At 36.2% G+C, this 23096-nt stretch overlaps 1 protein-coding gene across 2 annotated transcripts; it reads left to right on the top strand.

Moving 5' to 3' along the window:
• Nucleotides 1–1374: 1374 nt before the first annotated feature.
• LOC136267868 (prominin-1-A-like) lies at nt 1375–21640 on the top strand. 2 transcript variants are annotated; one of them, XM_066063040.1, is made up of 25 exons: nt 1380–1888; nt 2481–2599; nt 4425–4630; nt 4726–4846; nt 4904–4967; nt 5034–5123; nt 5244–5446; nt 8028–8096; nt 8150–8213; nt 9883–9959; nt 10814–10899; nt 10951–11106; nt 11153–11303; nt 12748–12842; nt 12900–12990; nt 14882–15121; nt 15220–15306; nt 15373–15426; nt 15489–15572; nt 15620–15688; nt 15992–16081; nt 16143–16279; nt 18727–18767; nt 18822–19163; nt 21232–21640. In XM_066063040.1, the coding sequence occupies exons 1-25, from the start codon at nt 1546–1548 to the stop codon at nt 21528–21530; spliced, it is 3378 nt and encodes a 1125-aa protein (XP_065919112.1). In that variant the 5' UTR covers nt 1380–1545; the 3' UTR covers nt 21531–21640. The 2 variants fall into 2 exon arrangements, with proteins under 2 accessions (XP_065919120.1, XP_065919112.1); XM_066063048.1 differs by lacking the exons at nt 18727–18767; nt 18822–19163; nt 21232–21640 and adding an exon at nt 17734–18720 and having other exon boundaries at nt 1375–1888.
• The last annotated feature ends 1456 nt before the right edge of the window (nt 21641–23096 follow it).

The raw sequence follows: 23096 nt of genomic DNA, 5'->3' as shown, positions 1-23096 counted from the left end.
CACAAGCAAGACATCTTACTTTTCGTGCAGTGAATTCTATTTCAAGTCATATCTATACCTCACAATTTGGATTCATGAAAGGGCGCTCAACTTTGTAACAACTTCTTGTCTTCCTCAAAGATATTTACGAGCATAAAACCCAAACAGATGTAATCTATTTAGACTTTTCAAAAGCTTTCGAATGAGTTCCTTGCAATGAACTACTTTTAAATTATGGCAAATTGGCATTACTGGCAACCTGTGGTGGTGGCTCAAATCATATCTCTATAGTAGATACCAATGTGTACGACTCAGTGGTTCCTACTCAACTCTACTTCCAGTTTTATCAGGTGTGCCCCAGGGGAGCACCCTTGGCAGCATTCTGTCATCATTCTACTAGGTCTTCTTCCAGTAACAAACTTGAACATGTTTTACATCATCTAATCAAAATAGAAACTTCTACTTCAACATGCAGACTCCCTCGAACTTTCAACAGCTTACCAGTAATTGACTTACTGCACGTAAGTCGACCTTTTGTTACCATTAAATTTCAGCTCACTAAAATCCTATGGCAACATTTTATGAGAAAATTCGATCCAGACAACCAACATAGTTTCCATTTTACATGTTCTTGTAGCATCTGCTCCAAATACCCCAAGCCACCCAACTTTGGTACACTTAGCAGCTAGCTAATTGCAATTATATAAGTAATAATAAGTCCGTAATTTTAATCTTAAGTTATCGGGTCTGGTGCTTACCAGATTACCTTAAGTGCAATTGTACACTAACTCACTTTTATTGTTGTGTAACCATGTACACCTGTAATATTGCACTATAAAGCTAATAATTGAATTAATTAATTAGTTGCAATTCACGGTTGACTGCGAGGAATTATCAACATGATAATTATAGGTATCAGAATGGAATATCAGCGAATGCTTCAACAAGTTTGTGGTCAAAACCGAGGTCAAAACAAACAGAACTTGATCATTACGATAAGCGCAGCAGGACTGATAGCTAGCTACGTACTGTAGCTGGGGACGCTGTGAGTCACAAAGCAAACACCTTACTTCACACTGGATTGTCTCCATAAATTAACAGCCGTGGGTAGAGTATCAATTAACTTTGACAATAAGAGCAAATGTACATATTACTTAACTTCTTTCTCAAGAATTTATCAGTTACAGCCACCCACCTTCAATCTAAACTCTCCTTAGCAACTGTACGTATGTATGTATGTATGTAAATAAATATGTAAATAAGTAACATAGGGTAATGTACAAGGCTGTTGGTACAAGTTACCTTCAGGCCTTTGGTGTGTTTACACCATAAAGTTCTGTTAAAATAAATAAATAAATAAATACTGTAGCTACGGAGGAGGAATAGCTATCATGATGATAATTAACTAGGGTGAAATCCCCTCAATAGCCGCGATTCCAGGAATCTCAGTTCTAACTCAGCTGAGTCCTCAAGCTTTGACTGAACAGTCAGTGTCTGTTTTGGCAACTGATTCTTAACCTTAACTTCAATGAATCCGCGCTGAAGACTACGCTATAGCTAGCAAAGATGAGGACATTGTGGCTATATGATTTTCTCGTGTTGTGTGTATTAGGTGTGGTTGCGCTAGCTGGCAGCAACAACAGCGGTAGCAGCTGTAATATTTCAGTTACTGGTCAAGTGACAGTGCCGGAGCTATGTTTGTCAGCACAAGAAACAACTGCACGACTACTTTCTCGAGTGCTTAACTTCACCTTGGCTGAGAATGGCTCACTCGTATTTGAGCCGCTACCACCTACCCGCCAAGTCGTGATCAGCATGGAAATGACAGATGGCTCTAACAGATTGAAGACATGGTCCAATCTAGCTAACAATTTTGTGGACAGCGTTCGGAGTGGGAGTTTACCTTACGGTATGTGAGTCGAACCTAGCTATACTAATATGATTAGCTCAGTAACCTGCATGCTATGTAACATAATAGATAGTTAGCTATAACATAGCTAGTTAGCTAAACAGTTCGGCTATCTCGTAGACGACGTATATAATGACTAATGAGGTATAATTCTGTATACAGTAGCTATTGTATTTAAACCATGTAGCTACAACTATATACTCTAGAAACTATACGTATGCTGTAAGTGTGAAGTTAAGCTCAGTACTTTCTTAGCTACTACGTTGACAATTATAAGTATTGATATAAAGCACAACAATAGTGTCAGATTATAGCTATATCTATAGAGAGAGATAATCTGTATTTTGGATAATAAATGTGGTCGATCACTGTAGTGTTGTAGCATAGCTATACAATAATAACTTGCTAGATGGCTAAAGTCAACATGCACATAATGTCAAAGTGCATTTAGATCATGATTAACTACATACACCTAGAGTAAAAAACCAGGGTAGAAAAAAAAGTTTCATTTTAACAAAAGGGAAAAGTTTACATCAATGATAAAATGACTGATGAGAACAGGGTAGTTATCCTTTAAAATTTATCACTGCAGATATTATTTTGCCTGTCATTAATTCCTCTGTGGACAGTCCGATTGCAACAGCTGAATGTTTGTCAGACCAACGACACACTGGCAGTGGTGATTTTGAGTTCAGTGATATATTAGAAGAAGTGAGTTCAAGCGTTAAAATTTTTCTCATAGTATCATTATTGTATAAGTAGTTTTGGACTTATATACATGAGCATTAAAATACATAACAATAGCTACTGTTTGTTCCATTGCACAGTACTAACTAGAATCAGAAGTATGTAGGCACTGTTGCTATAGGGTACTACTGTAACATTGATGTACATAGTTATAGCAAATAATTTGTGAAGCCATCCATATACGAAAATTATGTCTTCATGCTGTAATTTGTTAACTGATATCTAGTGTGATAAATCCCCTACATATTCACATAGTTGTGTTCATGTGGGATTTCTGAAAATTATACCCACATTCCTTTTGGCTTTTTGGTGAGTGATGTCAAGATACTTTACTCAGAATTTTGACTATTACTGTAACAGTAACCAAATACTTGAATGTGTATATTTGTGGCTTACTGTGAATAACTGTGAACCTTACATGTAAAAATCCTTACAGTAGCAGGTGTAATAAGAACAATACCCCCTCCCCCGATGTTTGTTTGTGTGTGCGTGTGTATGTGTGTGTTTGTGTGCGTGTGTGTGTGTGTGCGCATGCTTGTGTGCAGTATGTGTGTGTGTGTGTGTGTGTGTGTGTGTGTGTGTGTGTGTGTGCGTGCATGCGTGCATGTGTGGTATGTGTGCAAAGTGTGAGTATGGTGTGTGTGCAGTATGTGTGTGTGCGTGTGCTGCGTGCATGCGTGTGTGTGTGTACAGTGTGTTTACAGTGTTTGTGAATGTGCAGTATGTATGTATGTTTAGTGTGTGTGTGTGTGTGTGTGTGTGTGTGTGTGTGTGTGTGTGTGTGTGTGTGTGTGTGTGTGTGTGTGTACAGTGTGTTTACAGTGTTTGTGAATGTGCAGTATGTATGTATGTTTAGTGTGTGTGTGTGTGTGTGTGTGTTGTGTTGTGTGTGTGTGTGTGTGTGTGTGTGCATGTGTACATGAACAAAATATACCAGCAATATGGAGAACATATTTTTAATATTTCATACTATGTTTCTTACAGTGTATGCACTAGCAGTTCTAATTTTAGCCATCACCAGAGATACATTTGTTTGTCCTTGTTATTTTATCGTATGTGACTGGATTTAGCAAAGTCCATATGGGCACAAAACTGCATTATCAGGCTGACAATTTCCACATCAAACTTGCCTTCAACCTGTTGGGTCTGCTTTTGGTAGACTGTTTTATGTTGGCCTGTACATATATCCACGCCAGACATCTGTACAGGTCTGTGAACACCAAGGACGTGCTGTAGAGGGTTCAAACACTCTGGACAGATGAACAGGGAGCTGAATGTGTGATATATGTCCGTTTTGTAAAAAATTCAGCTTTCCCACTTCTGACTGGCTATTTTGTGGTCTGGTGCCTTCATTTACCATCCTCGTCCATTTTGTAGTCTATCTCTAGCCCACTCCTACCCTCCACAACTCATGATACAGCAACACTGGTGAAAAACCTATCTAAAATGGCCAGAAACTCCGCAAGGATTACCTTGGCCACTAGGTGCTCTTAAACATTATGAATAGCTCTATATTTAGTGAAAAATCCATATGAGTAGCTGCCAAGGCTGGTGAGTAATAATGCTTTAAAATAAATTTTTCTGTGAATCAACAATGTGCCCATATGGGGGATTTCCAAAATCCTTCTTATTAACTATTGAATTGTTCAGTACACTTCATGATGTATGCATCCCAATTTACGTTGGTTTTAGCACAGACACATTGCATATAATATGTAAGGTGGAAGTGCTAAAATACTATAATATTCATGTATATACGTAATTACATATCTTTGTTTGCATTATGTAGTTTGGAGAGTGGTGGGCACCCATACTTGTAGTGACTGCTCTGGGACCAGTTTTTGCTCTGGTATTCCTTATCACTGGTTGCTGCCTTTGCTGCTGTCGGCTTTGTGGTAAATGTGGAGGATCTTTAAAACAAGAGCACAGAAACAGCAACAATAAAAAATGTGTCATACTCTATGTAATGCTTATCTGCTGTGTCTTTGTTCTGAGGTATGTCATTAATTTTGGTGCTTCTTTGATGATACGTACTTAATACATATTATACTGGTAGTTTATGTTTATAACTTTTTGTTTTTTTTGTGTAGTGTTGGTGTTGTGTTTGCTTACATTTCCAATGAGCAAGTTAATGACAGCATTAGTAATTTTGAAAACACTGTCAACACAGCACTCAATAGTTCCCTAAACTTTATTTATGATGTTCAAATGGTAGGAACAAGTCCTAATATAGTCATGGTTACTAAATTAAAATCACACTTTATGCAGCAAGCAAATACAACTGTGGATCGATATGATGAAATAAGTACATTCTTGCAGTGTCAAGTAGACAGTAAGTGTTGTGTTCTGCATATACTGTAGCTATGCTTATGTGGGTTTACATTCTTTTCTTTCTTAGATGCACACATTACTATTGGTAGAGTTGTTTTAGATGTATTTGAGGATGCAGTTGCTCCTCTGATAAACAGCAGTCTTGAGTTGGCTGTTGGTAAGTATTTTTGTATGTACGTACGTTGTTACAGTATCTCAAATAACGCTATGTCACATGCTACACTATTAATATATTACAGTACTAGTGCTCATACATGCATATTTTTGTACACTGTAGATCTCAACAATTCCATAAGTTCATTACAGCTAGTCAATGATACAGTATTGAGACTACAAAACTTGACTCGAAGGCTGCAAACAGAGTTAGATGGCTTAGCAGTTATGCTTCAGACATTGGATTCCAACTGTCGTAATGCTGGTCTTGGCAGCAGCTGTACTGCTATACCCACCCAGTCATACAATGTAGTAAACTACACACTGGTAAGAAATGTGCATAGATGTGGTTGTTGCAGCTCTTTCATATAGAAGGCAGTTTTATGGTAACCAAATGTTTTGAGGTGAAAACTTAAAAGTTCATTTTACACCACTGACTGCACAACATAAGCAATAAAAAAGTCATTTTATTTCAGTAGTAACTACCTAACAAGGCAGCATGAAAGTGCACTGTAAAATAATGTATTATACAGTATGATAGTACTGTATAGTAGGTTTGCACGTGGCCCATGAAAAACATCACCCAAAAACCAGCCTCACCGGCTTTTCACTGACAACAATGAAGTAGTATGCCCAAAGAAGCCTAATTCAGATCGACCTGAAATGCTTTCAACAAGTTGTTATGAAAATTTTATTTAAAAAATTATTAAATGGAATTTTCTAGTGACTGACTGACTGATTCCTTCAGACAAGTGTAATTCGATAATGGCTAAGGCTACGGGCTTCGCTTCAGCTTGTCAGGTGCCTTTTGACATAACACAGTACGTACTGTATACTGTATTCTTCATGGACTTACCTACCATTGTCCTCCCATTCATCTTGGCTGACAGTGAAAAGTGTTGATTTGGTGGTAGTACGTGATGGCATCCCTTTGTAATGGAAATCGTCCATATTTTCTTAGTGGCTACTTTGATCATAGGCAGATCTAGGAGGCATTGTCAGGGGGGCCAAGGGAGGGGGGGGCAGAAGTTTTAGTGTACAACAGTGTTTATTCCACCAAGAGGAATTCTAGTACACAAGTTATATTCAGTTGCATGGCTTTATTCAGTATAGCTGGATGAATGATAGACATACAGTTTTAAGACTGTAGTCAGAGAAATTTTTACAAATTAGACCTCCTAGGTTTGAATTTGGGAGCATTTTTGATAGCATTTAGCTAACGAAGTGTATGCTTGCAATGCATATAAAGATTAGTTAGCCTATCTGAGATAAAACTTGTTTGGTGGTAAAATGTGCTAAATCAAAATAAGGTGTAGCTATAGCTAGTATTGTTATGATGACATTAGAATTGTGACTGTTCTATTAGAGTGGTGACTGCTCTATTAGAGTATCTCGATCTTGGCACAAAAATTCAAACTTATTTGTCTCACTTTCTTTACAATGTACAGTATAACTGTAAAGTACATTTATAACTGTTGTCTTCTATTTGCCCATTGGCTTTCTATACTTCTGAATACAGAGTGAATGCATGATTCCAGTTTTCTGGTATCAATGTAGTACTGTGAGTCCAAGGGGGGCAAGAGAAGGGCCAAGGGAGGCACAGCACTCCTTGGCCCCCCCTCAGATCTGCCTATGACTTTGTTTGCAGTGGTGCTTTTCGATTGATTTGTAATGCTGTGTAATGGGTTGAACATAGCTGATAATGAAGTAACGGATACGTACTTCACTTTTCAGATGATAATTGATGGTTGGGTGCACTGCGCCATTTCTTTCTTTTTGATGCAGTATGCATGGGTTCACCAGTCATAATGATTTTGTTTTACAAAAAGTTAACAAACAAGTACACAAAAAGATTTGGAATTTTAAACTAGAGTAGGGACGATAAAAAGTACTGAAACAAACTGGAGTAATGCACGATATTAAATCACAGTAAAACGATAAGAAGTGTTATATCCCTACTGTGCATTTCCATTACGGTATATTTTGAGCACAGTAGGGATATAACACTTCTTATTGTTTTACTGCAATTTAATATCCTCCACTACTCCAGCTTGTTTCAGTACCATTTATCAATGTGCTACGGTCCCTACTTTAGTTTAAAATTTTTGTGCACTTGTATAATGTGTGTTTGCGTGCTTTCTGATACTGTCAATAAGTAGCCAAAATCAAAAGCAATATGGTTTCTCACAAGGAAATCAAGTTTGCAAGTTACTAAGTAATATATGTGTAATTACCAGTTGTTGTAAAGCTAAAGTATGGCTAGAATAAATTCCTCAATTCCTTTTTTACAATGCTGTGCACCTGTGAATTGATGATATTGTATGCATATAGTACACAAACAAAATGATCAACATGAAAGGGACTTTGTTTCTCCTAAGTATGTGTATAGAGGAACTGGAGGAAACCTAGATCCTGGAGAGGTGGTTCAATGTGAAGAATAAGTAATTGTGTCATGCTAAATAATTGACTAAGTTCATTGCTAAAATGACATACAAATCTGAGTTAAATTACTAATATTGTTATTTATCATTATACTCTAATAGAGCAGTCAATAACTCTTATAGTACAGTCATTGTGTAATTTTGTGTTTGAATTACAACAAGACCATAACTAGTCAGCATTGATATTGCACTTTATTATCATTGTAAATATTTTTCATATGCAAAAATTATATAATAATTCTTGCACTAAAGTATTTGCAAAAGGCTGAGATACTCTAATAGAGCAGTCATTCACATGGATCATACAAACTATATTTACACATTTTTTAATGAAAATGTTTTTACATGAAATTTGTTACAGAATTATAGATAAGAAATTTTCACTGTGACTGCATGCATCCTGGCATGCTTCTTTGTGCCAGGTCTTGTATCCGCCCTCAGCTTATCATGTCCAGCATCAATTACAGGTTGATGATGTGACTGTTGTTCTGAATCAGCTTCTGCTAATCGATGATATTGAAGAACAAGTACTTGAAGTAAGCCAAAGCTTTGTGTAAGTTTTCATGCTAGTTTTCTGACATATTGACAGGCTAATGCTACTTTCTATGGTATTCCATGTGACATTAGGAACCAAATACAGGACCAAGCAAGAGGTTTGACTATAATTTATTCACATTCACCCAAACCCTTGTTTATTGTTAATAACTGTCACTGCTTGAAGGTTCTTACTTTACTAATTTGTTAAGCTGCTTTACTGTAGTTGTACCCAGTTAAGTTGATAGTAAAATGTCAGTAACTTTAAGTATATGGAACATAATTGTTTTACTAATTTTTTAACTCTCAGTAAACGTCAGTGAATGCAGGTTTACTGAAAAGCTACTAAAATTCCAAACAATTAACTGTTCCATATACTGGGGATATACCACTCTAGTAAACTAAGAAACTTCAAGCAGTGTGTTGTTACATGGTTCAGTAGTAGAACTGTGAGGCACTTTAAACACCAGAACTGTTCATTTAAAAGCAAGTGAGTTAGGGGTTTAGCAAATTTGAGCTAAAATTAATACAGATTTGTATATTGGACAAAAGATTAGGCAGATTTCAGTTAGGAAAAAACACTACTTATCTTCTTTTCATCAAGCTTTCCTGTTATACAGTATGCACAATTCAGACACAGAAACATGTTTACAACATAAAAACATGTTTTAAAACCATTGGAGTGAACACATGTTCAGATCTTGAATATTATTTGTGACCCACTCTGAGAAAACCGGTCTTATCGCCATGTCAGCAGATTCGATTTTTCACCCAGGACACAAAGCTACATGAACAAAATATATAATTTCACAATCAAAATCAGCCAGACTTGAGTGGTCTGGTTTTGCTGGCTGCTTTTCCCAAGCCCAGTGGCGATCTGTACGTGTGGTGTGGGGCCTTAATGGAGCTCTGGTCAGCCTGGAGATGACTGTATGTGGCTGTAAAGCTCTGTGGTTTTTTATTTTTTAATTATTTTTATTAATGCTTTATAGCACAAGTGCTGAAGGTCTGTAGGACACCTGGTCCTATAGCCTGCTCAAAGACTTTAGCTACATAAGGTGTGTTTGAAAAGTTGCAGTGGTGTTGAATAAGTACCTCTGCTGTGAATTTCCTTTCATTTTAGCCAATTCTGAGACCTCAATGGCCCAAAACTTGGCCTAATTCATCCCTACGCCTTCCTTTTCAATGTTTGAACACCATCTTACCCGACGTCCAGCCCCCCCCCCCCCAACCTCCCACCCCTTTTGCAGCTCGCCTGATACAGTCAACCTCGGTTTAAAAACTATCTAAAATGGCAGGAAACTTTGTTGTTGGCTACTTGCACAGTGGATGCTCTGGAAGGTAAGGAATTGGTGTAAAACGTGTGAAAATCTGATACACATAGCTTCAAACATTGGTGAGCTACAACACACTAAATACTTAAAATTGGCGTTTCTTGATACTTTTAAATACGTAGGTGATAAGACCGGTTTTCCCAGACTGGGTCACATTTACTGTTTTGGTAGGGAATAAGGTGAATGTGAATTGACTATACTATACACTGTGGCTTACCTTAAGGTGACTAAATTTAGCAATTTTAGCAATTTTGTTTTTCTCGCTAAATTTAGTACACGCTAAACCTTCAAAATATAATTATGGTTAGTTAATTCACAAATTCATAAAATCGCTAAATTTTGTATGCGCTAATTTCACCAATATGCAAAATTGCTAAATTTAGTGTATATATCACTAAATTTAGTCACCTTAAGGTAATATTGGGTGCAAAATATGGTACTCTTGTTGTTTTAGAAATATTAGATCGAGCAGACGAGTTTCAAGACACCATTATGGATATTGCTAATGATATTGAAATGACATTAGATGATGTATGTTCTGAAATTTGCTTTGTGTCATTACAGTGGCAACCTTGATTATCCAAACACCTATTAACTAAACATTTGATTATCGGAGCACCATACTGACTGCTCAATTAGAGTATTTTGTCGACAAGTGATGCTTAATTAGAAGAAAACTGTATAATTATAAATGTATGGATGCTTAATTTTACATACTTACAAACACCCTTTCCCAATTACGTAGTTCAGATAATAGGGGTTCCATTGTATACATATGAAAACTTTTATATGCAAACTTTAAACTACAGTGCTAGGGATGAGCCTGTTTTGCTTTTTTTCCACCTATTTTTCATTCCAGCAATTCTTTTATTTCTCATCTAATTTGCTCAATATTTTGCTTTAAATTTTTCTATTTTGCTGAACATCAGTAAAAATTTATTGCAGTATCTCAAGCTTACAAGCATGTTTGACTGCTCTATTAGAATATTTCGTATTTCGTACATAGTGACTGCTCTATTAGAGTATCTCAATCTTTTGCTTACAAAATGTGCTAAGTTGCCATTCCTTGGTTCCCATTTGTCCAATTTTCTACCTATTTTCCCAGCATTTTGCTCTTTGCTTTTACCAATGTATTTTTGAAAAAATTTGCCTGCAAAATCGGCGCATCCCTATACAGTGCACAACTGCAATGTATGCTCAAATATACTATAGGTAAATGCTTGCCACAGGAGAGAGACTGAAAAGCCTTTTTATTTGTGAGTCTTTTCCAGAGAATCCAGTTCCACTTTAGGGTTAGACTGCTAACTCTAAGCTCCCCATAGAAATGATTAGAATGCATGCGCATTGATTATGAATAACTGTTTGCCTTCATCATTGTTGACCAGATTCTTGATGAACAAGGGTTCATTGGAGATATTAGGAGCCAGTCACATGATATCCAAAGCAGTCTAGACCAGTATGATACTTCGCGGTTAGTCAATAATTATGAAGGTAACTTTCAAACATGTTGATTAACACATAGCTATGCTGTCAGTATTGTGATTTGCTTGCTGACGGTGATTGTGATAATAATATTGGTTGTGGGACTACTATGTGGACTGTTTGGTTTCAGAAGAAATACTATGCCATCAGAAAGAACATGGTTATCAAACTGCGGTGGTGTAACTTTACTATATTTGTAAGCACAACTTGTTATGTGATGTTTTTACTATGTCATTTTACAGAGGAGTTCCACTCACCTTTATTTTTGCTTTTATTCTTTTATTTCTGGCATCAATCACATTCTTTTTGGGAGCTAACATGCTCAAAGTTTGTTACTCCATCGCAGAAGATCCTCCAAATGATGATATTCCCAGCTATGAGCTGTTCTCAATGGTAAGAACTATAAAGTTGTACTCTTTGATTTAAGTCACTATAGTTAATGGTTCCCCTTATTATTAATATCCTCACACTTGTGTTAAGTTTAGCCATATTTATATGACAAGTTAAAGCAGTTATTGGGTAGGCTACATACTGTATGTCAGCAATTCTGATTGACTACTCAAAATATCAATACCGTAGATTCTCTAAAAATTCGGCATATTTTTAAATCAATAATTTTTGTCTCGCCGAATTTCGGCCTATAATTAGATGGTAATCACCACTAATTTTAGTTGATCGACCACTCGTCACAGTATAATTTGTATCATCGATATTAAGACTAGACAACTCTGACGTTTTCGTCACTATCAGCATCCATCGCAAAGATAGGGAACGTGCCAAATTTTTTATTAGAGGAAATTATTTCACTGTTAGAATACGGGTGCCGAATAAATAGAGGGGCCAAATTTTTAGAGAATTTATGGTACTTGTTGCACTTAATAAGCTTCTATTGCAATGTTTTTGATTGATTATGTATTATATCACTTTATTATCACACTTAAATGGCTTCTGTCTCATTGGTTGTTTTACAGTGCAATTGCTAAAACAGACCATATGATTTGAGATTAATTGTATCCTACTATTGGAACAAATGTATGGCAAACTAAATCATTACTTATGTGATTAGTGATAAACGCATCAAATTTGGGACACAATTTGTTTGTTTGTTTGTTTGGTGCCATTTTGATTGTTACTCATACAATTATTTCCTAATTGCACTCAAATGTGTACGATTACCTATACAAAGTGTATAAAATCACAATATTATTTATGTACTATGCTGCTCTATACTAACTATTGACTTGGCACAAATTTAGTAGCCTAGACTACTGACTTTGAGTTGTATACCATAGAGTCAAGTTGTTAAGCATATGTATCTATTAAGTGCATGATATTTGTTAAGCACATACACATTTCTTGTAATTAACCATGGCTGATAAGCGCACATGACCAAATGCAAGGCTCAACACGTGACAAAGCTACACACAGGAAGAAAAGCTGGAAGTGCTGGAAAATTAATGTTTCCTTGAGTGCTTACGTATTCCTTGATGTCTCCCTTCACTAGTCTATGTATACTGCAAATCAGCCTTCTAGATTGGATTGTTCATCACAAAGAATTTCACCAGAAATGGAGTCAAATATCCTTATACGCTGGCATGGTGGCCAGCACAAACTACTAACTACTCCATTACAATGTATATAGTGATTTTGTTAAACATACCATAAAAAAATGTATTATTTATAAGGTGTATATACCTAACAGATAGTATGATTTTACAAAAGTTTTCTCTTTGAAAATTGTAAGTACATGCACTTAACAACCTGACTCTATGGTAATCCAGCTAATTACTTACAAGAGAACAATGTTTTACATAATACATATCTCTTACACTCGCAGATTGTTGATAACAATGATGTATGGGGTGGATATTTACTAGGATGTTTCTTGTTGGATAATAGCAGTATACCATTGACTGTAGCTGATATGTTGAAGTAACTGAAGATAAAATGCATGCATATTCTGACTTTACAAGTATCTATCTGTTGCAGTGGGTGTGAAGCTAATCAGCCTATCTATCAAGTGGCTCAACTCAGACTTAGACCAAACCTTAGTTTAGAAGAAGTCACCAATATAACCCATGTGAGTACAGCATGAAACATTTGTTTCTTTCACTCAATAAAATTTTGTGGGGTGATGGTTTATTGTTAGTTGTGTGCATTTTAGTATAGTAATATTCTTTGAACAGCTAAAAGAACAAGTGAATTTAGAATATCAAGCAGTACAGTAGTACTGTTTAAGAAGGGATTGGCTCTAAAGTGATGTGTGCTGCCTATAAACATCACCCTAGAGACATCTTACAATCACCTTTATTGAGGAATAATAATATTAGTCCATCTAACATCAAATACAGCATTAAAAATACTTGCAGCTGGTTGGATATGGAACTTTGAAACAAAATTGCCAAAACTCGAACTTTTGTCTTCCAGCTTGCCTGCCTGGCTGGCCACAGTCACAAGGTTGGAGGCCAAACAAAGCAGCACATGGCTCCCATTTTCCACAATAACAAACTCACCAGTGGCACATACCTTTTGGGGTTCATATGAGTGTGTGCCCTCTGTGCCTAGTCTTTCCTTTCAGCATTTTCATTTAGGCTGTTTGTCATCTTCTTCAAGCAACTAAACTATTATTGAGACATTAATTTTCTGTATCAACACTTTCCTTGAGTCAAGGAAGTATTTTTGGTCCTCTATTATTTATCTATACCAATGACATTTTTTATTTGAATGTTCTGAGTAAATTGTTCACATTTGCTGATTACACCAAGTGCTGTAGGAAAGCAAAAATTATTGAGACCAACTTGCACTACAGAGAGATATCAATCAGCTTTTTGGATAGAATTTTACCGTAGCTTGCCCACAGACCATTATTGCAAATTTTGCTGTATTAACGATCTTGGTTTTAAACTAAAAACAATGGACAAATTTCATAATAATGAAAAAATTAACAATTGCCCTTAGCAACCTAATATTTGTAGGCATCAGCTTCTAAAGTCATCTCTCCAAGTTTTAATTGGATAGCATATATAAGTCATGAGATCACATTTTTGAATAAGCATGCGTACATTATGTTGGAATAATTTCAGGAATAATAGGTGGCAAATAGAATCAGGAATAATTCTGGAATAATAGGATGATCTTCAGGAATAATTCACATATTTTTCTTTTAGTATTGCAGAGAATTTCTTAAAGACACATCCTCAAGCATTGCTAGAACAAAATCATGAAAAATTGAGATATTCTAATAGAGCAGTCACTTACCCTAATAAAACAGTCCCCCAAGTTTTATGTGACTGCTCTATTAGGGTACCTTGATCTTTATGCATGCAAGCGATTTTATTTTCAGCTGCAGAAGAAAATCCATGTGACTTCTTCTATTTCAGGAAGCACTCCAGAAAATATTTGAGAATAATAGGTAAATAAAAAATCCCAGAAAGAATAATAGGCAATTTAAAAAGCATAAGGTACTCAAGCCTAATTTTGTAGCTGTAATTTCCCCATACATTGTCAATGAGAGGGGCAACAGTTGCCCCTTCTGGGAAATCACAAAAACCATGGGATTTAAAGATGACTATCCATTAAAAAGTTGTAGAGATTATTTATTGTTGACATTAACACCTACAAATTATGTAAAAATTGAGACATATGTTTTGAATTTTTGGTTTTTGCATATGTTGCAATTTCTCAATTAAGTGATTTCCCAGAAGGGGAGACTGTTGCCCCTATATCTATGTATGGGAAAACTTCAAACTTTAAGAGTAAATTAATGTAGAGGTTTTTTCACAGAGCTATGCTGTAATACCATCATTCATCTCTTTTTTCACTACTTCTTATTGCTCAGATTCCTACTTCCTTATACGTTCAATTTTTCACTGCACAATGGCTAACTTTTATACCTAGCATCTTAAATGCTAAACTATATGCTAATTTGATGAGTGTTAGTTTACTGTTTTATAAAGTTTTACTGGTTTTAGCAAATTCCTGACTTAGACCAGTTGTTTACTGATTTGGAAGAGTCTGTAGAATTCAATCTTGATCAGATCCTCACTCAGGAGACACGTGATAGTCTTAACTCCTTTTCTGATGCAGGACTACAGTCCATTGACTATGCTACATACATCAATCAAATCACATCCCAAATAAGCACATTAGCTGTTGATAATACTATTAGTACACTGGAAACAGTACAAAATGGATTCATTGGATTTTCACAGGTGAGTTGGTACCAAAATGTTAAACTGTTGCTTTTTCTCCATTATTGTCATCCTTTGAAGTAAGCACAAAACATTTCTGTGTGTGTTGCCTGTTGCAGCAAGATTTAGCTAATGACACTCAGGATATTATCAATGAAATCACCAGAATCAACCAAACCACTATTGCTGAGATTACTAACTATACTGTGAGTTATTAAAATAATTTCTAAGTATTAACCGGCAATGGATCATGATTGAATGCTGTACTTTAGGAACACCTGGAACAGCAGATTATAATGCTAAATGAAACTGCTCTGTTGTTGAATGTGAGCATATGCAATGTCCATCAAAATAGGCAAGTCATTCTGTTTTGTATTATATATTTCAGGAAACGGTTCAGGGGATACTTGATGATGCCAATGCAACCTTCACACTACTGAATGGACCAACTGGTTCACAGCTTGTGATAAATGTAAGTTTGTGCATTAAGGAGTAGTGTGGTGCAGATTTTTATAATAGCAAACCAGAAGAGTATTAGACTATTTCATTGCTTTTGCTACTGACTTTGCAAACTGGGCTGTAGATAATGTGAGCACTGTACATAATGTATGTGTATTAGTATAACATGTGTTAGCCATAGTATGTGAATTTGTACAGTCTGTAAGTTGCACTGCACAAATTGGAATATGAAATACTGTGTGTTGCCCAAACCTGACAAAAACCAGAGGAAGGCCATATTTTTCCTATGAACTCACCAAAAGCTAGGATAATTTGATTTTCATTTTTCTGCACAAATTGTGCAGCACAATTTATAAACTGCACAAGTTCACAAAATGAATACATATCAATATTGTATTGGTAAACATATTATATATATATATATATATATAGCTGGAGAATGAGATTGGAAGGTGTAGACCACTTTATGCCACATACACCAATCTTTATTATGAAGCGTGTATAGATGCTGTGGATGGAATAGTAAGCATTTTTATAACTGTATGGTAACTGTGCATGTGTTAAACTGATATACTGTGCTTAGAATGGGTTCTGGCTAGCTATTGGATTATGTGTCCTATTCTTCATTCCAACTCTGATCTTTACCATTTGTTTGTCAAGTTATTTAAGACGAATGAAGGAACTGGATCCTGGACTACAGGATATAGACAAATCCTCAAGGTAAAATGGAAACATTTCTTTAGAATAAAAATATAGTTTATGGACTTTCATTATGTATTCTAATTGATCAATTTTAATTTTAAAAACTTTTTGTATGATTGTACTACTCTTGACTGTTTTATTAGAAGTAGAAATCTAAGGAAATTTTATATTTGAGTAGGCATCTTAGAAATTAAAAGCAAGGACTCGAAGGTTATCTACACCTACAGCTATACTAGTGAAGATTTAATATAATTCCTACTTCAGTTATGTACAGAATAATATATATGTGACTGGGCCTGCGATAATAGGGCATGTGGGCACATGATTTTTGCCTACTTTTTCAAACTTCCATTGCACATAATGTTTCGTACAAGTATGGTATGGCAATGAAAGTTTCAGCTCTTAGTAAGCATTTAAGTGGCGTTATGATGCAACTTACAGAATGCAAATATTCTGTTCCAATACTGAGATATGACCTGTAGAGTGACAGGGTGTAGTTTGTGCCCACATGCCCTATTTTCGCAGGCCCAGTCACGTGTGTGTGTGTGTGTGTGTGTGTGTGTGTGTGTGTGTGTGTGTGTGTGTGGGTGGGTGTGGGTGTGCGTGTGCGTGTGCGTGTGCGTGTGTGTGTAGCCATAGGGATTAAATGCCCGCTAGTATAGCTGGAGGTATAGATGACCTCCCTTGTTTAATTACGTTTTATGCATACTCAACTTTTTCAAACTTCCATTGTACATAACGTTTCGTACAAGTATGGTATGGCAATGAAAGTTTCAGCTCTTAGTAAGCATTTAAGTGGCGTTATGATGCAACTTACAGAATGCAAATATTCTGTTCCAATACTGAGATATGACCTGTAGAGTGACAGGGTGTAGTTTGTGCCCACATGCCCTATTTTCGCAGGCCCAGTCACATATGTGTGTGTGTCTGTGTGTGTGTGTCTGTGTGTGTGTGTCTCTGTGTGTGTGTGTCTGTGTGTGTGTCTGTGTGTGTGTGTGTCTGTGTGTCTGTGTGTGTGTGTGTGTGTGTGTGTGTGTGTGTGTGTGTGTGTGTGTGTGTGTGTGTGTGTGTGTGTGTGTGTGTGTGTGTGTGTGTGTGTGTGTGTAGCCATAGGGATTAAATGCCCGCTAGTATAGCTGCAGGTATAGATGACCTCCCTTGTTTAATTACGTTTTATACATACTCAAACACAAAATTTCTAATTTTACTTTACACATACTGTTTTATAACTTAATTTATGACTGCTAAATCAACATATACAACATCAAAGGAAATAATGGTGCTGGCCAGATATATTAGAAATATTAATTGATCAACCTTATGCATTCTGACTATCAATTACTGGAAAGCAATGTTGCCACTTCCACTTAGTTTCACTTCCACTTAGTTTTCATCTTTGTTTCACCCATTATACAGCTTTATAAATGAAAAAAGTACAAGAAGCACCTTTGCAATCAATCTATTCACTACAGAAATCGCAGTGAAATGGAGAAAGAATGGGACATAAAGGAGGACAAAGGTAAGTCCATGATGCATACACTGCAGCTGTTGCAGTTGACAAAAAGTCACGTCTTGGACCGAAGTGTCATAAAACATTGAAGAAATCAAAACAGTGAAGAAATCAAGCCTGTAGTGTTAACTATGGTTGAATTATACTTGGCTGAAGTCATAAGTTAACTAGTCAGTTATGCTACCATACTGTATGATGACTACTATATTAGATTATCTCAATCTTTAAATGCAGAGTGCCTCTAATTTCCCATGATATGCTCTTGTGCTATGCTAGATACAAGTGTTTGTTATGTCTAATGTACCTAGCTATGCATATTAAGGCAATACTATAATAACTCTGATGTGGAGGATGGCTCTCCTGGCCCTATCCCTAAATCTGCCTATGTTAATCTCCATAATTAATCACATGTATACAGAGTGAAAATAGCATACCAAGCCTTTGTAATCTTGAAACCATATTGCCAGAATCTCCACAAAGTTGTGGTATAATTATTATATTGTACGCCTCTTTTATGCTTTCCACTGTATGACTTTACCAAGGCTTTCCCCAGGAGTGGATATGGGGGGGGGGTCAAGGGGGGCTCCTGATCCCCTCCAAATATTTTTAGTATACCAAGATCGAGATACTCTAATAGGGCAGTCACTCTAATAAAGCAATCACAGTATTAGAGCAGTGTGTAGCGAGCTATGTAAGGATTTTTATGTACTTTATCAGCGATAAATGCATAGTTGGTGAGATGGGCAGCTATTGTCAGCTGGCTGTGACCTTTTTTTTACCTTATCAAACTAGACAATGTAGTACCTCAGTTCATTTTGGACCCCCTTTCCATAAGTCTGGATCCACTTCTGCTGTCCCCCACTCTTTAGTTTGCACCACTGTCCCTGGCCTCTGCTACAGTAAATAGATAATTAAAAATTTTCTCACCATGATGTTAGCATTACTTACCATACAGAGGAGAATTCTATTGTATGGAAAACACTGAGATGTTTACAGGTTAGTACAAATTTATGTCAAGTAATGTTGAGGTAATGATATCATTGTATACAGCTTTGGGGAGTCTTCCATCACACTGGGATGAACAGCCAATTGGTACCAATGGCAAACCAGAAATATGTCACCTTGTTACACTTGCTAGAGATACAGATGAGTATAACAGAGCCTTGCAAAAATTTCAGGACACACTTCCACCGTCACTGTGTACAATTGTTTCAGTAAGGCGGATTCAGAATCCTCATTTGTTTCGACAGTACAACACGATGAAGGCTGACATGAAAGAAAATCTACCAGAAAATTTTCAGCTAGAAAGGGAGCTATTTCATGGCACTAAAAACGTGGCATGTGATAATATCAATCATCAAGGATTCAACAGGATGTTTGCTGGGACAAATGGTGAGTATAGCAAAACACATAATAGCACATTGAGCTATAAAAATTAATGGAGAATTTATAATTACAATAATGCTCAGGTGCTTCTGAATTGAAAGCCTTCTCACAAAAACATTTTTCTGATGTCAAAAGGAAATCAAATAATCAGTGTCTCTTCTTTACATATGGGCACATAAAATTTGCTTACACAATTCTTCAAACTTTTTAAACTATTAAAATAGCGGCATGTTACATATGGGATCCACTCCAGTAATGACTGTGGGATAGTTTGCAACCACATTATCAACTTTTGTAGACAAGCTGGCAATAAAATTATGTCACATGAGTAGTGAAGTTACATGAGATCCTGTTACAGTATTTAACTACCTACTGTATAGCACCATATAAACAAATCATCTGAAACTTAGGTCTGTTCTAGCCAATAATGTTGATAAATTGTACTATCTGTGTAATGTGTGTATCCTTATAGCGTTTCTCAAACAATTCATCTATCATGCTCTAGTCTTATGCTTCCATGTAATTTGCAAGCATTATCACTGTATCATGCTCCACATCTCTTACCCAATCTTTACATTTAAATCAGTTAACTTTCTATAAGAGTGTTTCACTAATCTGGTTGTACGTTCATAGAGTATTGGTCTAGCTAATTACAATTATACAGTTGAGTGCTCTATTACAGTTTTATACTGTATCTTTAACTGACTCTATCAAGAAGCATCAATCTATTTTCAGTCATGTTAACTAACTTTATGTTGACAATATGGTGGAATTGTGCTGGCATAGTACTCCATCTGATTACGCTTTTCATATTTTAGTTTGTACAAAAAATATGCTTGCAGTTTTAATTTTCAGGGTTGTAGTGAAATCCAGAGGTCCAATTTTAGCTCTTCATTGGCCCCTTTTGCACTCAAAGTGAGGAAGTCTGAGGCTTTCCTAGTTCTCTGCACATAATCACAATTCCAACAAAGCCATGGCCGTTGAATGGCACCACTCATGGTTTCACAGGATCTGACAAAAGCTGCTGCAGAAACCAGACTCACATGTTCTTAAGAAAAGAGGATTAGTAACAGTTATTCATAACTGTGTTGTTATTCCAGTATAATATTGGGGAGATTTGTCACCACCTATCCATATGGTAGTTGTTGGATTATTTAGTATGATTTCTTCAAGTTTCAAGATTACTTTAGGTATTGAAAGTAGGTGACATCTGATGACAACGACGGTCTGTATGCAGAGCAAACAATAACTTGTTGTTTTTCGTACCTAAGGGAGGGTACAGGTGATTATTTCATGTTGGTTTATTTGAATTTTTTTAAAAACTAAAAACCTTACCATATCCATAAGATCTATCTTGTCAGAACTGAGTATAGCCAGTTGGAAAAAAATCTGTACAATTGACGAGCCATGTTTCAGTTCCAAATCATGTTGATTTTCATAAATTTAGCTAGCACACTTGAATATTAATCACAAACAATTTTTGCATGTACAAGGGGATTTATTCCCTTCTCTGACACAGGTAAAAATGTTGGCATGCCTGACAAAGTCAACTTCTTTGCAGTAAATTATTTCTGGAACCCCAGATACTGCCCTTGACATGGCATGTACTGAAACAGTAGGGAATTATGTCACTTCCTATACCCTGCAGAGGTGTTCTAAGAGCTTATTCAGTTAAAAAGCATAAATTTTATCTTGTGCTGTAGCTATGTAGGGTTAGCTACCACGAACTAGTTTTGGTACACCACAGACCCTTCCAGTGGGACTTATCATAAGTGCCCATAATCTTACCAAGGATCTGTGATGTATATACCAAACAATACTATAGACCAGATCATAAGGCCAACGATCCATTTGTGGTAGAAGTGTGAGTTGATATTGTGTGCGTGGAAACTAGGATATCCCAAACTTAGTTACATATTGGACTGCCAAAGACAATTCATAATAGGCTTTAGAGTTATACTGCTGTACTTATTGCAAAACAGAGATTTGGGTTGCATAATTAACTCTGATTACTGACTGCCAATCAAACTTCTTTGTTGGATATGCTGTATATATACTATATCTCATTCTGTAGCTGCTATGTATGGTAAAGGAGTGTACTTTGCAGTTCATGCTAAATACTCTTCACAAGATGTATACTCCCCTAAAGATGAAAATGGCTTCAAGTACATTTACAGCTGTCTTGTACTGACTGGAGAGTACACAACTGGAAGCTATTCCATGACTGTGCCACCAGCTAAAAATCCAGGACAAAATGCATCCATCTTGTATGACTCCTTAGTGGACAACATAACCAATCCTAGTATCTTTGTAGCTGTAAAAGATGGACAGGCCTACCCCCAGTATCTTATTGTATTCAAGATGAAATACTGATTCTTATTTATTCAAAATTTGTAATTTGTAATTCTAAACATTGCATTGTGTCTGTTAGTGCTGGCATAGCTATACTGTATGTAGTTATACTGTACATGCAAGTTCTGCAAGTGCGTAGCCAGTGGGGGTTCAGATGGTTCAGACAAAATGCTTTTCAGAGAAAGAATTTTTTAACTTAAAAAATCACACCAAACTTACAGCTCTGGAGCTTTCTGGTAGCTAACTGCACCCTGGTGTGGCTCTGTACTACAGTACTCTTGAGGGTCACATCATTGATAAAAATTAATGGTGGAAATGGTTAATTGTTACAAGGCAGCAGCTGCTATAAACTTGAGTGGTCATGTTATACATGTGTCAGGTTAGCACAAACTGTGAAGAGTTGGTGTGTATTTACCTGATGAATGTTTTGTTTATTTATCACATTCTGCGAGTACATGATTTCTCGAATATAGTGGAGTAAAAGCCAATTAAGTCTGACATTTCTGACCATTAATTGAATAGGAGGACCTGCTGAAAATAGTTTCTGTACATGTACTTTTGGAATAAAATTAAGGGACTCAAGTGTGGAGGCTCCCATGTGCTAGGAAGTTGAAGTTGGCTATCAGTATGTGTGAAGATTAGTACTACAATAGATTTATAATTTTCTATATGCACTGTAGGTAGGTTTTATAGCCAGTAAGATTCACAAACAGTACTTTTTAATGTTTTACTACCTAAGGGCATGCATTATTTTTGTTTTAATGTGGTGCAGGGGAAGCACCCAGGTCCCCCAAAGATATTCCACTTCAAATCTGAACCTCCTTCCAGAAAATCCTGGCTACACCCCTGTTCTGTTTACCAAGTTGTTTCCATAATTGTCCAATCAATATGATGAAAATACTTACTATAAACAACCAAATAATGAGGCACATAGATTTGTTGATACAAGATTGTAGCAGTTTAACTATTAATGGAAATGGAGCTACAATGACATGCCTAAACTCAAAATTGTTGTTAGTTTTTATAAACATATCAATATCCTTAAGTAAGTGATTTACACTAAATGGTTGTGGTAGCGTGTTTCATCATCTTAACATATCAGACCCTTCTGGTTTCCAATATGTGACCCGGTCTGCGAAAAGGGCTCTTATAGCCTTTCCAATTGCATATATATGGTAACCCATAACTTGACTGGTGAATACGGTACAAGCCTACAATTTGGTCACTCAACAACCCTAACCTGGCAGTAGCTGTGGGTGTAATTACATGGTGATAGCTTTAGTAGATTAGGAGTTATGATTAGCCAAACATGGATAATTGGAAAGGCTATAAGAGCCCTTTTCGCAGACCGGGTCACATATAACATTCATTGAAATTACAAATTTTACATTCAACAACATCAATCGTTGATTTGCAATGTCATTGTGATAAAAGCCAAGTGTGATAAAGATACTTTGCATACTGTGTATTAAGGACAGTAATGTGTTGAAAAACTAACAGTGATTTCGATTCGAATTTAGGCATGTACTGTAGCTAATTGTAGCTCAATTTCCATTAATATAAACTGCTACGATCTTGTATTAACTT

This window comes from Dysidea avara, chromosome 1 (genome assembly GCF_963678975.1).
Source record: "Dysidea avara chromosome 1, odDysAvar1.4, whole genome shotgun sequence".
Lineage (NCBI taxonomy): Eukaryota > Metazoa > Porifera > Demospongiae > Dictyoceratida > Dysideidae > Dysidea > Dysidea avara.
Note: the sequence above shows the minus strand (reverse complement) of the source record. Positions and strands in the feature narration are given on the sequence as shown.